The sequence below is a fragment of the Hylaeus anthracinus genome, unplaced genomic scaffold (assembly GCF_026225885.1).
Source record: "Hylaeus anthracinus isolate JK02 unplaced genomic scaffold, UHH_iyHylAnth1.0_haploid 11994, whole genome shotgun sequence".
NCBI classification, from domain to species: Eukaryota; Metazoa; Arthropoda; class Insecta; order Hymenoptera; family Colletidae; genus Hylaeus; species Hylaeus anthracinus.
The window spans coordinates 16,162,804-16,175,692 of NW_026534341.1; the positions used below are offsets into that span (position 1 = coordinate 16,162,804).

The 12,889-nt window shown below is 38.4% G+C and overlaps 2 protein-coding genes across 2 annotated transcripts; both read right to left on the bottom strand.

Moving 5' to 3' along the window:
- Positions 1–7,727: 7,727 nt before the first annotated feature.
- Positions 7,728–10,360, bottom strand: LOC128888868 (uncharacterized). Its single transcript, XM_054146034.1, has 2 exons — positions 10,014–10,360; positions 7,728–8,349 (listed from the first exon to the last, which is right to left on the bottom strand). Exons 1-2 carry the CDS (start codon positions 10,358–10,360, stop codon positions 7,728–7,730), a joined length of 969 nt encoding a protein of 322 aa, XP_054002009.1.
- Positions 10,097–11,570, bottom strand: LOC128888953 (uncharacterized). The gene is made up of 2 exons (XM_054146183.1): positions 11,422–11,570; positions 10,097–11,281 (listed from the first exon to the last, which is right to left on the bottom strand). The coding sequence occupies exon 2, from the start codon at positions 11,003–11,005 to the stop codon at positions 10,367–10,369; it is 639 nt and encodes a 212-aa protein (XP_054002158.1). The 5' UTR covers positions 11,006–11,281; positions 11,422–11,570; the 3' UTR covers positions 10,097–10,366.
- Between the last annotated feature and the right edge of the window lie 1,319 nt (positions 11,571–12,889).

Below are 12,889 nucleotides of genomic sequence, written 5' to 3' on the forward strand. Positions count from 1 at the left end.
CGTATGTTCGGCCTGAATTCGATGAAATCGATGAAACCCTTTACGTTTTGCTGCCGAAAAGGTTTTCGACTTGTTCACTTTACAGAAATGACTTTTTCTTATTATTTATAAGTATTGTTATTGCAAAATTCCTATTTATTATGTAACTTGGAGATGAATTTATCGATCGAAATTGATCAATGTCTTGAGTTCCCCATTTGTAAAAATCCATGGATTTCTCAATGTTTATAACAATTACTACTGCAAAATCTCTAAATGTCTATTGAGATCACATTGAATGACAGCTGATTTCATTGTTTTCCCATTTGTAAAAATCTATGAATTTCTTAATGTTTATAACATAGCCGGATAAGGGGGTCAAAAGTGCCCTTACCCTTGACCCAAATTGGAAAGTAAGCATATCATTTAATAGAGCGTTCAAAGAAAACCATTTGTGCAAAATTTCAACCCGTTACCATTACCGGAGGGATAGTTCCAGAGCTAATTTTTAAAAAATTCAAAAACTTTAAAAACATTTATTTTTAATAGAAATTATGAAATAACCACGTTTATATTTTTATACTGTTAGTGTTTTCTTATGATTATTAATCTGTAATTTTTTCAGATTTTTGGAAGAGATGGAACGATGTTGGAAAAATGAAAAACCGATTGTTGTTTATATTATTACCTTAATTTTTCATTTGACTATGTTCATATTGTGGTTGTTTTATCGTGGCTGTTATTATTGTATGATTTTGTCAGATTTTTTGCACATGTTTGCCACATACAAAAAAAATTATAAATCGATTTTTTAACTTTTCGTTTGCAGCGGAGTACTGTGTATATTCGAATCTTTTAAACAAAATTTGTACATCTCGATGAGATATGTTGTGCTTCATTTAATAATAAACGTAACAAAAATAAATCTAGAGTTGAGGGACACTGCGTTTTACAAAAGTGAAAGCTTCTTTTCTTCTGTCTTTCGTAGTTGGGCCTCTGACAGTATTTATGTTCAGGAGAGCAGTGTGAAAAACATGTGGCAGACCCATGCCGTGTTTTTCTTCTACGACCTGGGCGCCGATTTTCCTATGTGCTTTTGAAAGAGCTGTTAGTCTCGCTAGAAGAATAAAGACGTCCTTCCGTGTTCTTTAAAATAAAAGAATATTTGATATGAAATATTTAGTGTGAATTTGTTCATTTAAAAATTCCATAATCCAATAATATGAATCTGTTTTTAAATATATTTTTTCGAAAAAAAGATATTTTCCGAGGATCACTTCTTTCAAACCATTTTTATTCTTTTTTTTAGGAATTTTGTTCTCATAAATAATAGAAGTCACTCCAATATGTTATTAAACAAAATATGCTTCATTTTGACCGAGAATGTGAAAAATAATTTTTGTAGACAATTTTAGAGTTTGACCAAAATCGACGGTGGAAAGTTAGAAAATATCTATTTACAATTTTTTTGTATGTAGCACACCTGTGCAAAAAATCTGAAAATATCATACTATAATAACGGTAATAAACTATTAAAACAGACACAATATGAACATAGTCAGGTGACAAATTAAGGTAATAATGTAAACAACAATCGGTTTTTCATTTTTCCAACGTCGTTCCACCACTTCTAAAAATATGGAAAAATTACAGACCAATAATCATAAGAAGACATTAACAGTGTAAAAATATAATCGTGGTCATTTCATAATTTCTAAAAAACAAATGTTTTTAAACTTTTTGAATTTTTTAAAAATCCTATTTGCAGTGCAAAAAAACTGAAAAAATTCATAATCACGTACGTCGTTAAATAGAATGTACCTAATTTTTTTCGAAATGCATTTTGTACAGACTGTTTTTTAAAAATATGTGTAGCGTTCATTTTAAATCAGTTTAATTTCGCGATATGTCAAGTCTCCAGATTTAAAAAAATATGTCTGTATAAGGGAAACTTAAGGCCATATCGTTATAGCATGGTTTTTATGTTATTTTGTTTCTAGATTGAAACGGTTAGGTAAACAAGTTTGCGAAGAGGAGTAGACTGAAACTGTGTCAGCTGCAACGGCACATGAAATATTACAAATGAAAGAAGCAATGGAAATAGAATTAGATGGAAGATACATTGTAGAGAATAAATGTCAAGATCGACAAGAAGAAGAAATAGAAGATATAAGAAATGAAACAGAAGAAGAATTTCATCGGATAGTAGACGTCGTCATGCAGACAGAAACTGCCACTGACGAAGAAGAATATCTAGTCGTAGAAAAAGAAATGACGAAATCAGACGAAAAGTTATGTCGGTCTGACGGGTTCAGCATTGTTGACATGCATCACGTGTTCGACCAGATAAAATTGATCGGCGAACATTTAGAAACGTTTGAAAAGATCGTGTTTAAATTCAACCCTTATTCTAAAATGCAAGATGTGCAATTATAGAGCCGAAGTGCACAGCCAACCTAAAAATGCTCAGATAATGAATACAACTGAGAATGCAGTTGCAGCAAACATTTTCAGTGGAGGCGGCTACGCACAAATGGAGGACTTTTTGACATCTATCAATGTCCCTTGCATTTCAAAAAAGAAATATAGGAAATGTCACGATCACATCGTCAATAAATTAATCGCTGCTGCCGAAACAGAAGTGGCAGCAGCGGCAAAAGAAGAAAAAAGGCTAGCCGTTGAAAGAAGTGATGTCCTTTCATGTGGAATTCCACATATTCCTGTAGTTGCAGACGGAAGCTGGATGAAAAGGTCGTACCGAACAGGAAAGTACGACTCACTGCTTGGTGTTGGTGTGATCATTGGTTATCACACCAAGAAAGTATTATTTATTGGCGCGAAGAACAAAATTTGTTGTATATGCCGGAATGCAGCCGTAAAAGAAAAAGACCCGCCACACCATCAATGTTTCAAAAATTGGGGTAGAAATAAAGCGTCTACCAAGATGGAGAGCGATGCCATCGTAGAAGGTTTCAAGAGCAGTGTCGAAAAAAGAGGATTAATTTATTCGACACTGTTTGCTGATGGCGATAGTAGCGTCTACAAAAAAATTTTAGACTGCGACCCATATAAAAATATGATTCGTGTAAAGAAAATTGAATCCACGAATCATTTGTTGCGCAACTTCGGCAATAAGTTAAAAGAAGTTGCGAAGAAGACTCCGCCGGGCTGTTATAGACAAGCCATCGAAAATAATATTCGACGGATGCGTATGGGAATTACAAAAGCTGCAGAATATAGATTTAATGAAAATACTTCGATATTACAGAGACAACAAAAATTATACGAAGATATTATGAATGTATCCAGCCACGTGTTTGGAGAACATAAAGACTGCAAAAGAATTGGATATTTCTGCAACGGAACGATGAAGGAGAATGAACAAAACATCGTCCCACATTTATTAAACCTGGGAGTTTATCAAAAAAATACAAGATATTCTTCGATCGTTGGCGGCACACGCAAAAAGCTTACTGTACCGAACCAACAATAATACAGTAGAAAGTTTTAATGCCATCATTGCGAAATATATTTGCGGAAAACGCATTAATTTTGGCCAAAGAGGATCATACACAGGAAGATGTGCTGTGCTGTAATTCAGTACAACACTAAATAAGTGTTGTCTCGATTACAGAGAACGTGTGGAAAAGAGCCGCCACAGCTGTTACTAAATCTAGAGAATTCGAAGAAGAAGAAAGAATTGACAAATACCGAAAAAGAAAAGAAGAGCGAGACCAAAAAGAAAAATTTCCGTGCAAGTAAAGATAATGATTACGGACCAAATGCACAGAAGTGAGACATGGATGAATTTATGTTCGATCTCCAGAAAGAGAAACATCTGGAAATGCTGAACGAATGGCAAAATCAAAAAGAAAAAATTGAGCAGGAAACCATAGAACAATGTAAAAGCAGGAAATGGTTGGCTCACAAGACAAAACTTTTGACAGCGCCCAACTTCGGTAAAGTTTGCCGCCGATGCAAAGATACACCGTGTGCCAAGATGGTACAGTCTCTGTTGTATTCACGTGTATTGAACGTTTCTGCCGTAGAATACGGACTGGAGAATGAAGAAATTGCTCGGGGAGAATTGTCGAAAAAGGAAAACATTGAAATAAAAAAATGTGGTCTTTTCATCGACGCATCCTATCCTATTTGGGAGCATCGTCGGATGGCGTTATCGGTGAAGACGGCATTGTAGAAATAAAATGCCCGAAATCTGCAGAAGATGTTACTCCAGAAGAGGCAATAACAACAAAGAAGTCTGTGAAGGCCATATTTACCGACAGTACGGGCAGCGCATTGCGCAAAACACACCCGTACTTCTACCAAATCCAAGGACAATTACACACAACGGGTAGAAAATACTACCTGTTATGTCTGTGGACCAAAAAAGGAATCATGTCCATTCGTGTTGAAAAGGATGACGATTTTTGCAAGTGAGAAATGGAACCAAAATTAACACAATTTTATCTGAATTGTATGCTGCCAGAAATAGTTGACAGCAGATATAACAGAGGCATGCAATACGGGAGCCTCAGAATATCAAAAAGTGAAGGTAAGTAAGAAAAAAAAGTTTAATAATATAAAGTGACGATCCAAAGGCTAACCGACGTCGAGCTGCACACTTTCAGATAAGTGCGCAGACTCGCTGATTCTATCAGCGAATGAATATAATATTAAAATATTATATTAAAGTTGTAATTTTCAGACGTCGAGTGCACTTACAAAAGTGCAACCCAGCTGACTCAATCAGCTGGTGACACAGTGGAATAGGCCTATAGGGGATACCACTAACAAAAAAAAACGCATCAACAATAGTACCTCAAGGGTGATGTGGAAATCTATTGATTCGCGTGTCACCTTACCTTTTATATTTTCAGATTATATTAATTTTCTTTTTTGTTATGTTGTAGCAACGAATCATCTGGACTATTGTTACGAAGTTGACACAAGTGTGATACCCGGAGACACAGCGATCGTCGTAATGTTGACCGACGACTCGGCGAACGAGCATCAGCTGGCAAGGTAAGCAGAAGAGAGGAATTTTAATTTTTAAATCTTGAAGTATATCTTTCATTTTTTTCCGCATTTTGTTAATATACCTTTTCTGTCTGGTTCAATAGCAAATCATTTGGAATGTTTATCTTCGAGATGATAATGGACGACGCGGAGAAAAAGCCGTTTCGAAAACGTTCAACAGCTCACAAGGGAAGGTCGTGATCCGGACGAGCGCTTTTTGAATGAGACGGGTCGGCATCATGCTGCCGAATATTGTTAGTTATGACAGAAAAGAGCAAAAGTAGAGTCCCTATGCCAGCTTGCGCTCTAGTTTGAACATTTATCTAGCGGAAACAAGTTTTGAGAGGTCTCGAATCTGCATTGTCGAGACATAAATAGGACAATACGGAACCTTTGCAGTCTCGTAGGCACACGGACATGCTACGGAGCGTTGCATGTGTGAGTGTGTTCCGGCACGGCTGCTCGCTCCAACGATACATTGTCGTTGACGTCTCGCTTGCTTATAAAGCTTACCTTACCTTATCAGCAGCATATTTTGAACAGCAGAAATTGCATTCAGCTCCTCTTCCGGCCTAAATGTTTTACTTAATTTACTTCTTCTAGCGGCCGCTCGGTTTTTATGTCGCGTTGATCTTTTCGGCGGAGTCCACTCCCTTAACTACTATCTATTTCCCCTAACTTATATGTATATATAAACCTAGACCTATCCTAACATACCTATATTTCACTTAAACGCACATAGATATACCAAAACTATATAAACATGTCAAACATATAAAACATCTAAACATATAGACACCAAAACATATAAACTATCCATAAATATATTCCATATAAATATACACATACATATGTTGCCCCTCTCTAAGTCACCCCCCATCCTCTTATCTCTGTCTTCCACCTCTCTCTTTACTTTCCGCTCTTTTCCTTTCGCTTTTTCTCCAACTTCCTTACGCATTCTGCAACTCTCTCCTCTGCCCTCCCCTCTACCAATGTTTCCTCACTTAATTCCCCTCTTTCTAGCTCCTGACATTCCTCAGTGTAGTGTTTCAGTGTTCCTATCTCTAGATTACACAATACACCTCCTATCCTCCTCCCTCAGCCAATACTTGTTCTCTTCTTCCAAATTTCCACATCTTACCCTCGCAATATATTTTTGGCTATCTTCTTTTCCTGTCTTACTAGATATTCCGGTCGTAGCATCGTTACAATATATTTAAATCTACTATTGTATTTAGCCTCTCTTATTTTATTGAATTGCACTTGTCTTTGTACTTGACTGTCTCTCTCCTTTAATTCCTTCACAACGTCTCTCCCTTCTTCTCGTAATACCTCAATTCCCGCTTGGATATACTCAATTCTCCTGAGATAATCTGTTTTTTCTCTGCTATTCCTGGTCTCTACTGTTGTACTTTCCTACTCCTTTAAACATTCCTTCACTAACACCCTTCCTTCTGCACTCCTGACTTTCTCTTCGAATCTCAACGCTTTTATTCCCGCTCTCATCCTTATTTTTTCCCTTTTTGACTCCTCTAGTAATATATATAATAATGTGCAGCAATCCAAGCCTAGACACCACCTGATATATTTCGTTTGAGTCGCTTCTAATTCTGCTCTCTCTTTCCATCCGAAAATCTCCGCCCCATACAACATTACTGCTGTCACCAGGCTGTCAAACATTAGCATCCTTTTTCTAAAATTCTTCTTGAATTTACGTTCCCCTATACCCCATATCGGCCTGATTATTATATTAGCTTTCTTCGCTCTCTCCTTCACGTGTCCGACCATGTCCCCATTCCTTTGGAAACGTACCCCCAGGTATACAAATTCTTTTACTGTTTCCAGAACCTTAAATTTCCATCTCCACTCCCTCCCTCTCCTCTCCCCCCCTCCTTTCTTAAAAACCATTATTTTGGATTTTTCCGCGTTTAGAGTTAACTTTCTTTTCTCTAGATAGCTTTCCAGCGTTTTCAACATCTCTTCCAACTCTTCTGCCCTCTTCGATACCAACACTATGTCATCTACATATGCCAAGGACCAAAACTTTTCTTTGCCAATTACCATTCCTCCTGCCTGTGCTTTCCTCAACACCTCTCCCTACTTTGATATAAATATCGCAAACAGTGTTGGGCTTATCGGACATCCCTGTCTTACTCCTTCACTTGTCCAAAAACTTTCCGACGATTCTTTCCCTACTTTCACTACATTTTCCGTTTCCTGATACATTTCCTTAACTCTTTCAATCAACCCCCTACGTATTCCTCTTCTCTCCATCACCCTCTAAAGTTCTTCTCTTGACACCTTGTCAAACGTTGCCTTTAAGTCTATAAATATCGTATATAGCTTTCCCCTCTTCTTAGCTATCTCTCTTTCCAGTATGTGTTGCAGTACATAGACATTATCCATCGTCCCTCTATCCTTTCTGAAGCCTGCCTGCGACTCTGGTAGGATCTTCTTATCCTCCACCTCCTTCTTCAGTCTCCCATTTAGCATTGCCGCGTATATTTTATATGCTGTACTCAGAAGTGAGACCCCCCTATAATTTTTGGCCTCCTCTGTATCCCCCTTCTTATGAATCGGGACTATAATCCCTTTCCTCCAATCCCTCAGGAAACCTTCCCCTCTCCATACCTTTTCTAGTATTTCTCTTAGTTTCTCCCTAGTCCTACCCTGACAATGTTTCCATGCCTCCGCTGGTATCCCGTCCTCCCCTGACGCCTTCCCCTTCTTCAACTTCTAGGTATCTGCTCCTCTATTTCTCTATGAGACAGCTCTTCCTCTCCATCTCCTTCACTCCCTCTTTGCCTTCTTACTTCAGTCACTTTTTCCTGACTTCCCCCCAATAGGTTTCTGAAATGTTCTGCCCATTCCTCTATTCTGATGCTCTTTTCTATCATGATTCTCTTTTTCCGCTCTTTGTTTATGTACTTCCATATTTGCGCCTCCGTTTTTGCCCCTTTGATCTCTTCTAATTCTTCTTCTTTTTTCCTCTTTTCTTTCTCCTCATATAATTTCCTTAACTCCGTTCTGCCTTTCACGTATTCTTCCCTTTCCACCTTTCCTGCCTTCCATTTCCTGTACAGTCTTTTCAGTTTCCTTTTTCTTTGTCCACACTCTTTATCCCACCGGAGTTTATATTCTATCTTTCTTTCTTTGATCTTCCTCTTTCTCCTTACTGCACACTCTCGTATTCCTTCTCCTAATTCAATCCAACTCTCTTCTACTCCTTCCTGTTCGAATACTCTGTCACCTGTCTTATCTTTAAAGGATTGCACTTTGTCTTCCTCCCAGCACCAACTTTCTATTTCTTTTTTCGCTCTTTTCCTTTCCTTCCTCTTCTCGGATTTCCGTCTCCCCAAGTGTGATAACAATAGGCTGATGATCCGATTCCACCCTGCTCATCACCTCACGCCTTCCGCTTGTATTGTTTCTTCATTTACACCCCACCGGTTACTTACTCCTGTGATAATTCCCCCCATCGCTCTTCCTTTTTCCTTTTCCAGTATGGCATATTGGCATTTTCAATTACATTCCTTTGGCATTATATTTTTTATCTTCTCCCAACCTTTTTCATTAATCCATGTTTCCGTCAAACCTACAAAGCCAAAACCCTTCACAAATTCCCAGAAATCCCTGTCTTTGTTGAGCACTTCAGCTACATTCCAAAATAACATTTGATCCTTTCTTTCCCTTCCCTCTCTCTCCTCTTTCGATTCCGTACTGTTCCTCCTTTCACTCATTGCTTTTTCCCTTCTTTCTGTTTCATCGAGCAACCTTGTTTCTCTACGTTTACCACCTCCAAACTCCTCTGCTACCTTTACCCTCCTCGGTTGCTCCCTTTCTAAAAAATCTGGCTACTTACCCCTCCCGCCCTTTCATTCCACTTCACCCAATCTCCGTTTATTCTTCATTTTTGAAATCTCACTCTGACTTCCTTTCCCTTACTTCTCTCCCCCCTCGCGATTTCTATTAGTTTATACTGTATTTCCCTCTCGTGTCTCGTTAAATCATGATCTATGAATACCTTCGTACCTCTTAACCCCCTCTTATTTCTCATAATCTCTTGCTTGTCTTCCCAACTTTCCATTCCCACTATTACTACACTCTTTTCCCCTCTACCGATTTCCTTTGCCCAAAATATCTTACTCCTTACTCTTAATTCGCTCTGCAGGAAGTTTTCAATTTGCGTTTTTATATTGTCTTGCCGTACCTTTAGACTCTTTATTACTAAATTGTTTTTCCTTTCTATTTTTTGTTGCCTTTCCATCCACTCTCTTATTTTTACCACTTCCCCACCCATCTCTTTTTTAACCTTATTAACCACTATCGACTTTATTCTTTCTTCTAAATCCCTTCTTTCTTGCCCCGAGCTAATACAGCTATTTCCCTCCCCAGCTCTAGTTAACTGCCCTACTTTATTTTCTACGTCCATAATTTTATTTTCCATTCCTTTTACTTTTAACTCTCAGTCTATTTCTTTTTCCCGCATTTTTTCCCTAATTTCTATAATTTCTTCCGCGATCCTGATATTATTTGTACGTATTTCCTTTTTCAAACTTCTTATTTCATCCACCAACCCAGCTAACACTTTCAATATTTCTTCATTGCCTGTTTTTCCTGTCGCAAACTATCCTGTCATCTACTATCTCTTTCCTACCTTTGTTTATGAATTTCTCCATTCTTTCTTTTTCCTTCTCGTGTCTCGCTGTTTTATCGGCATTTGTTGGCCGACCTCTTCTTGTCGTTCTCGGCTCTGCCACTTTTTTCGTCTACCGTGTCTACTTTACCTACTGCCCCCTCGTCGTCCGAACTATCATGCTCTGATTTATAGCCGTCGTTGCCCATCACCTAACCTATTAATCGGCTGAATCACACAAAATCAGCCGTAACACCCCTTTATATTTTTTTTACACCTCACCTTCACTTGCCCTTACTCTTCCTCTTGTATCCTGCCTAATCCTTATCACTGTGTCTATAACTATCGCTACACTACTCGCATTAAACGCTTTTCTTACACTCTACTCTCGCTACCCACACGCACACCACCACTCCTCCTAACCAAGTCCCCTCTTGCTGCAGGAGTGGTTCGAAAGTATTTCGGTAAGGGCCTTCTTGATTTCTGTTTTTCTTCTTTCTTCTTTCCGACAGTATTCCCGTTCCTATTCATTAGTTCTTCTTCATTTTTATCAGTTTCAAAATATTCCTGGTTCCTTGGGTTTTCCGGGTTCCTTTCCTTTTCCTTTTGTTCGTTCCATTTATTTGTTTTATACACCAGTCCAGGCACTTCCTTATCTTTCCAATATTCAACCTTGTGCTTGGCTTGTAGGGGTGGAAAGTCCCATTTTTCTTGTTTTACATTCATGTTAGTTCATTCCATGTTCTCACTACGGTATTTATTCTCTATATATGTTTTCCCCGTATTATACGGCCAGTTTTGGTACGCCATCACCTTTTTTATATTGATTTCCTTCTGATAGATGGGACACTCTCTTGCCATACTGGGGTGAGAGCCAGCACATTTTGTGCAGTGAGGCTGTTTTTGACATTCTTCATGTCTCTCTTCCCCGCACCTTCTACAATTACTCACACTGCTTCTGCAAATTTGTTGTGAATGCTCGTATCTGTAGCACTTAAAACACTGTTTAACTGACTCCATAAAAGGTTCAACTCGTAACCACACATGACCATATCCGATTAGTACCCTCGTTGGAAGGGAATCTCCTTCGAAGGTTATAAGAATAGCTCTTCCTTCTGTCCATTGAACTTCACCGTCTTTATATATCCTTTTCTTTAATCTTTCCAACTTGAATTTGCCCTGTACTGGCATAAGTTCGGCTTCTAGTTCTTCTACGCTATCTTCCCATTCATGGATTACTCCTTTTCTTATCATTTTCCTGAATGGAATATTCGCATAGCATTTACGGTTTTCCTTGTTACCTTCCATAATTATATAGTTTGCTTCTTCCTTGTTCCTGTAAATTATATCAGTCCGATTAAAACCAACCATTTCTATTGATATTGGTGTTGGTTTGAACTGCCTGATCCATCGATATATTTTAATCAAATTATTTTTTTTGTTTTTAGACACGTGCTTTTTTCCAAGGCCTACAGTCACCGTGTACTCCTTGCTCGCCAGATCCTTATCATATAGCTGAGTTAATCTCTTACCTTGTATGTTCGAATTATCCTTGTCTCGAAAATGACTAATTTCCTCCTTATTCCTAGTATTTTTATTTGTTAATGCTTCTATATTTATTCCTTTTTTTATGAGCTCACTTACTTCCTGTAATTGTAGTAAGCAATGTTGGTTAGTTTTGTTTGATTTCGATTCGCTATGAGACACATGTGTGTCAAAATGTGTAGTTTGTGTTTTAGTCACTTTATCACCCTCTGATCTTGTCTTTTTCTATTTGATTTCTTTACCTGCGTTTTTTGTGTTTCCCATTCCTCCTTGATTTCCTCTACTTTTCTCTTTTTTGCAAGCCACCACTCACTGTCCTTTGTTCTATCCTGATTTTCTTTTAAAATACCTAATTTCTCTTGGTTCCTTTCCTCTCGAGTTCCTATGTTCGTCTGAAACTCTTTGTTCGATCTCGCTTATCCTTTCCCCTCCTTCCCCAACTTAACGGTTGTTTCAATTTCTTCTTTTCCCACCGGGGGGCAGGTTTGTGGATCTTTGCTGGTATTCTTGTTTCCTGTCTTGCACGGTGGCGTTATAGGATTGGTGGATTTCGTATCCTCCGTCTTCCTATTGGTGGAAGCCAGGCCTGTGTCACAAGTGGCTCCCTCAATTTTCTCTTCCGGTTTTTTTCCCATTTGTCGCACATTTTTTTAACAATAGCTTTATATTCTTCTAAAATTTCTAAATCTTCACATATTCCTTAGTCCTCATTTTCCTTAGTGTTCTTTTTAACTTCCTTTGACTCAATCGTTTCTATTTCCATTTCCTTTCCTTGATTCTCTATGTTTCTCTTCGTTTCCTCTACCGTTTTTTTTTAACTGGGTTCTCTTTCCTGGTCTTTTTTCCTGTTGTTATCCATTTTTTAGATGAGAAACTGTTTTTCCAAGCGGGTTCCCCCGCGGGGGGTACATTTGTTAAACGACCACTCTCTATGCACTATAGTTTCTAACTTTTAGGTAAGGATAAAACGGGGTATCACTACCCCCACTCCCCACACCTCCTAGTCTTTTAGCCCTTTTCTAGGGGCTTTATGCCCTAGAGTCCTTCAAAACCCTGTTACCCTAAAGTCCCTACCCCTCGGAAAAATTTCTTAACGGGTTTCACTACACTTTAGGATTTTTTCCCGGTTTTTCACCATAAAAGTTCGGCACGTATCTACAACACGTCTTATCTCCTCGGCCGTTAAACCGGAAGTCGTTCAGGGTACTTCCATTCCCCCCTCTCGTCCAACGAAAACTTTTCTCAAGGAGCTAGTTAGTTAGTTGTTTATCTAGAGACGCGGTAGCGTCTCGACGCCAAGTACATGAAAAATTATACGCCACCGTGTATACTGGCGCTAGCGCTACCACGTATCTTTTACTTGTAAAACTGCGATTCCAACTTAACCCGAAACTTCTGTCATTAATATCTCGTCACGTCTGCTGTATTTTCTAAATCTAAAGGCATTTTTCTAATGTAAATCGCATATAAGCTTTCTAATAAAACCAAAATCGATAAAATCGGTCTATGTACAACTGAGATATCGTAATATCATGTCATGAATCAGTCAGAAATTGAAGATTTTTCTTCTGATTCTGATTCTTATTCTTTTCGTCACCACTTAGTCAATAGGAGCTAAGACCATTCGTCGATTCGTCAACTCTCGGAATCAGTCGGCAAGGCTCATCGATCGGAATTGTAATATGGCTGTCACTCATGCCGCTCGTTCAT

Bases quoted from the DNA above. Each gene is read 5' to 3' on its own strand.
- LOC128888953 (XM_054146183.1), bottom strand. From the start codon at position 11,005: ATGGTTGGTTTTAATCGGACTGATATAATTTACAGGAACAAGGAAGAA.
- LOC128888868 (XM_054146034.1), bottom strand. From the start codon at position 10,360: ATGAATGTAAAACAAGAAAAATGGGACTTTCCACCCCTACAAGCCAAG. The intron at 8,350-10,013 runs GTAAGAAAAGCG...ACACTTGGGGAG, and splicing joins GTGGGTAGCGAGAGTAGAGT to ACGGAAATCCGAGAAGAGGA.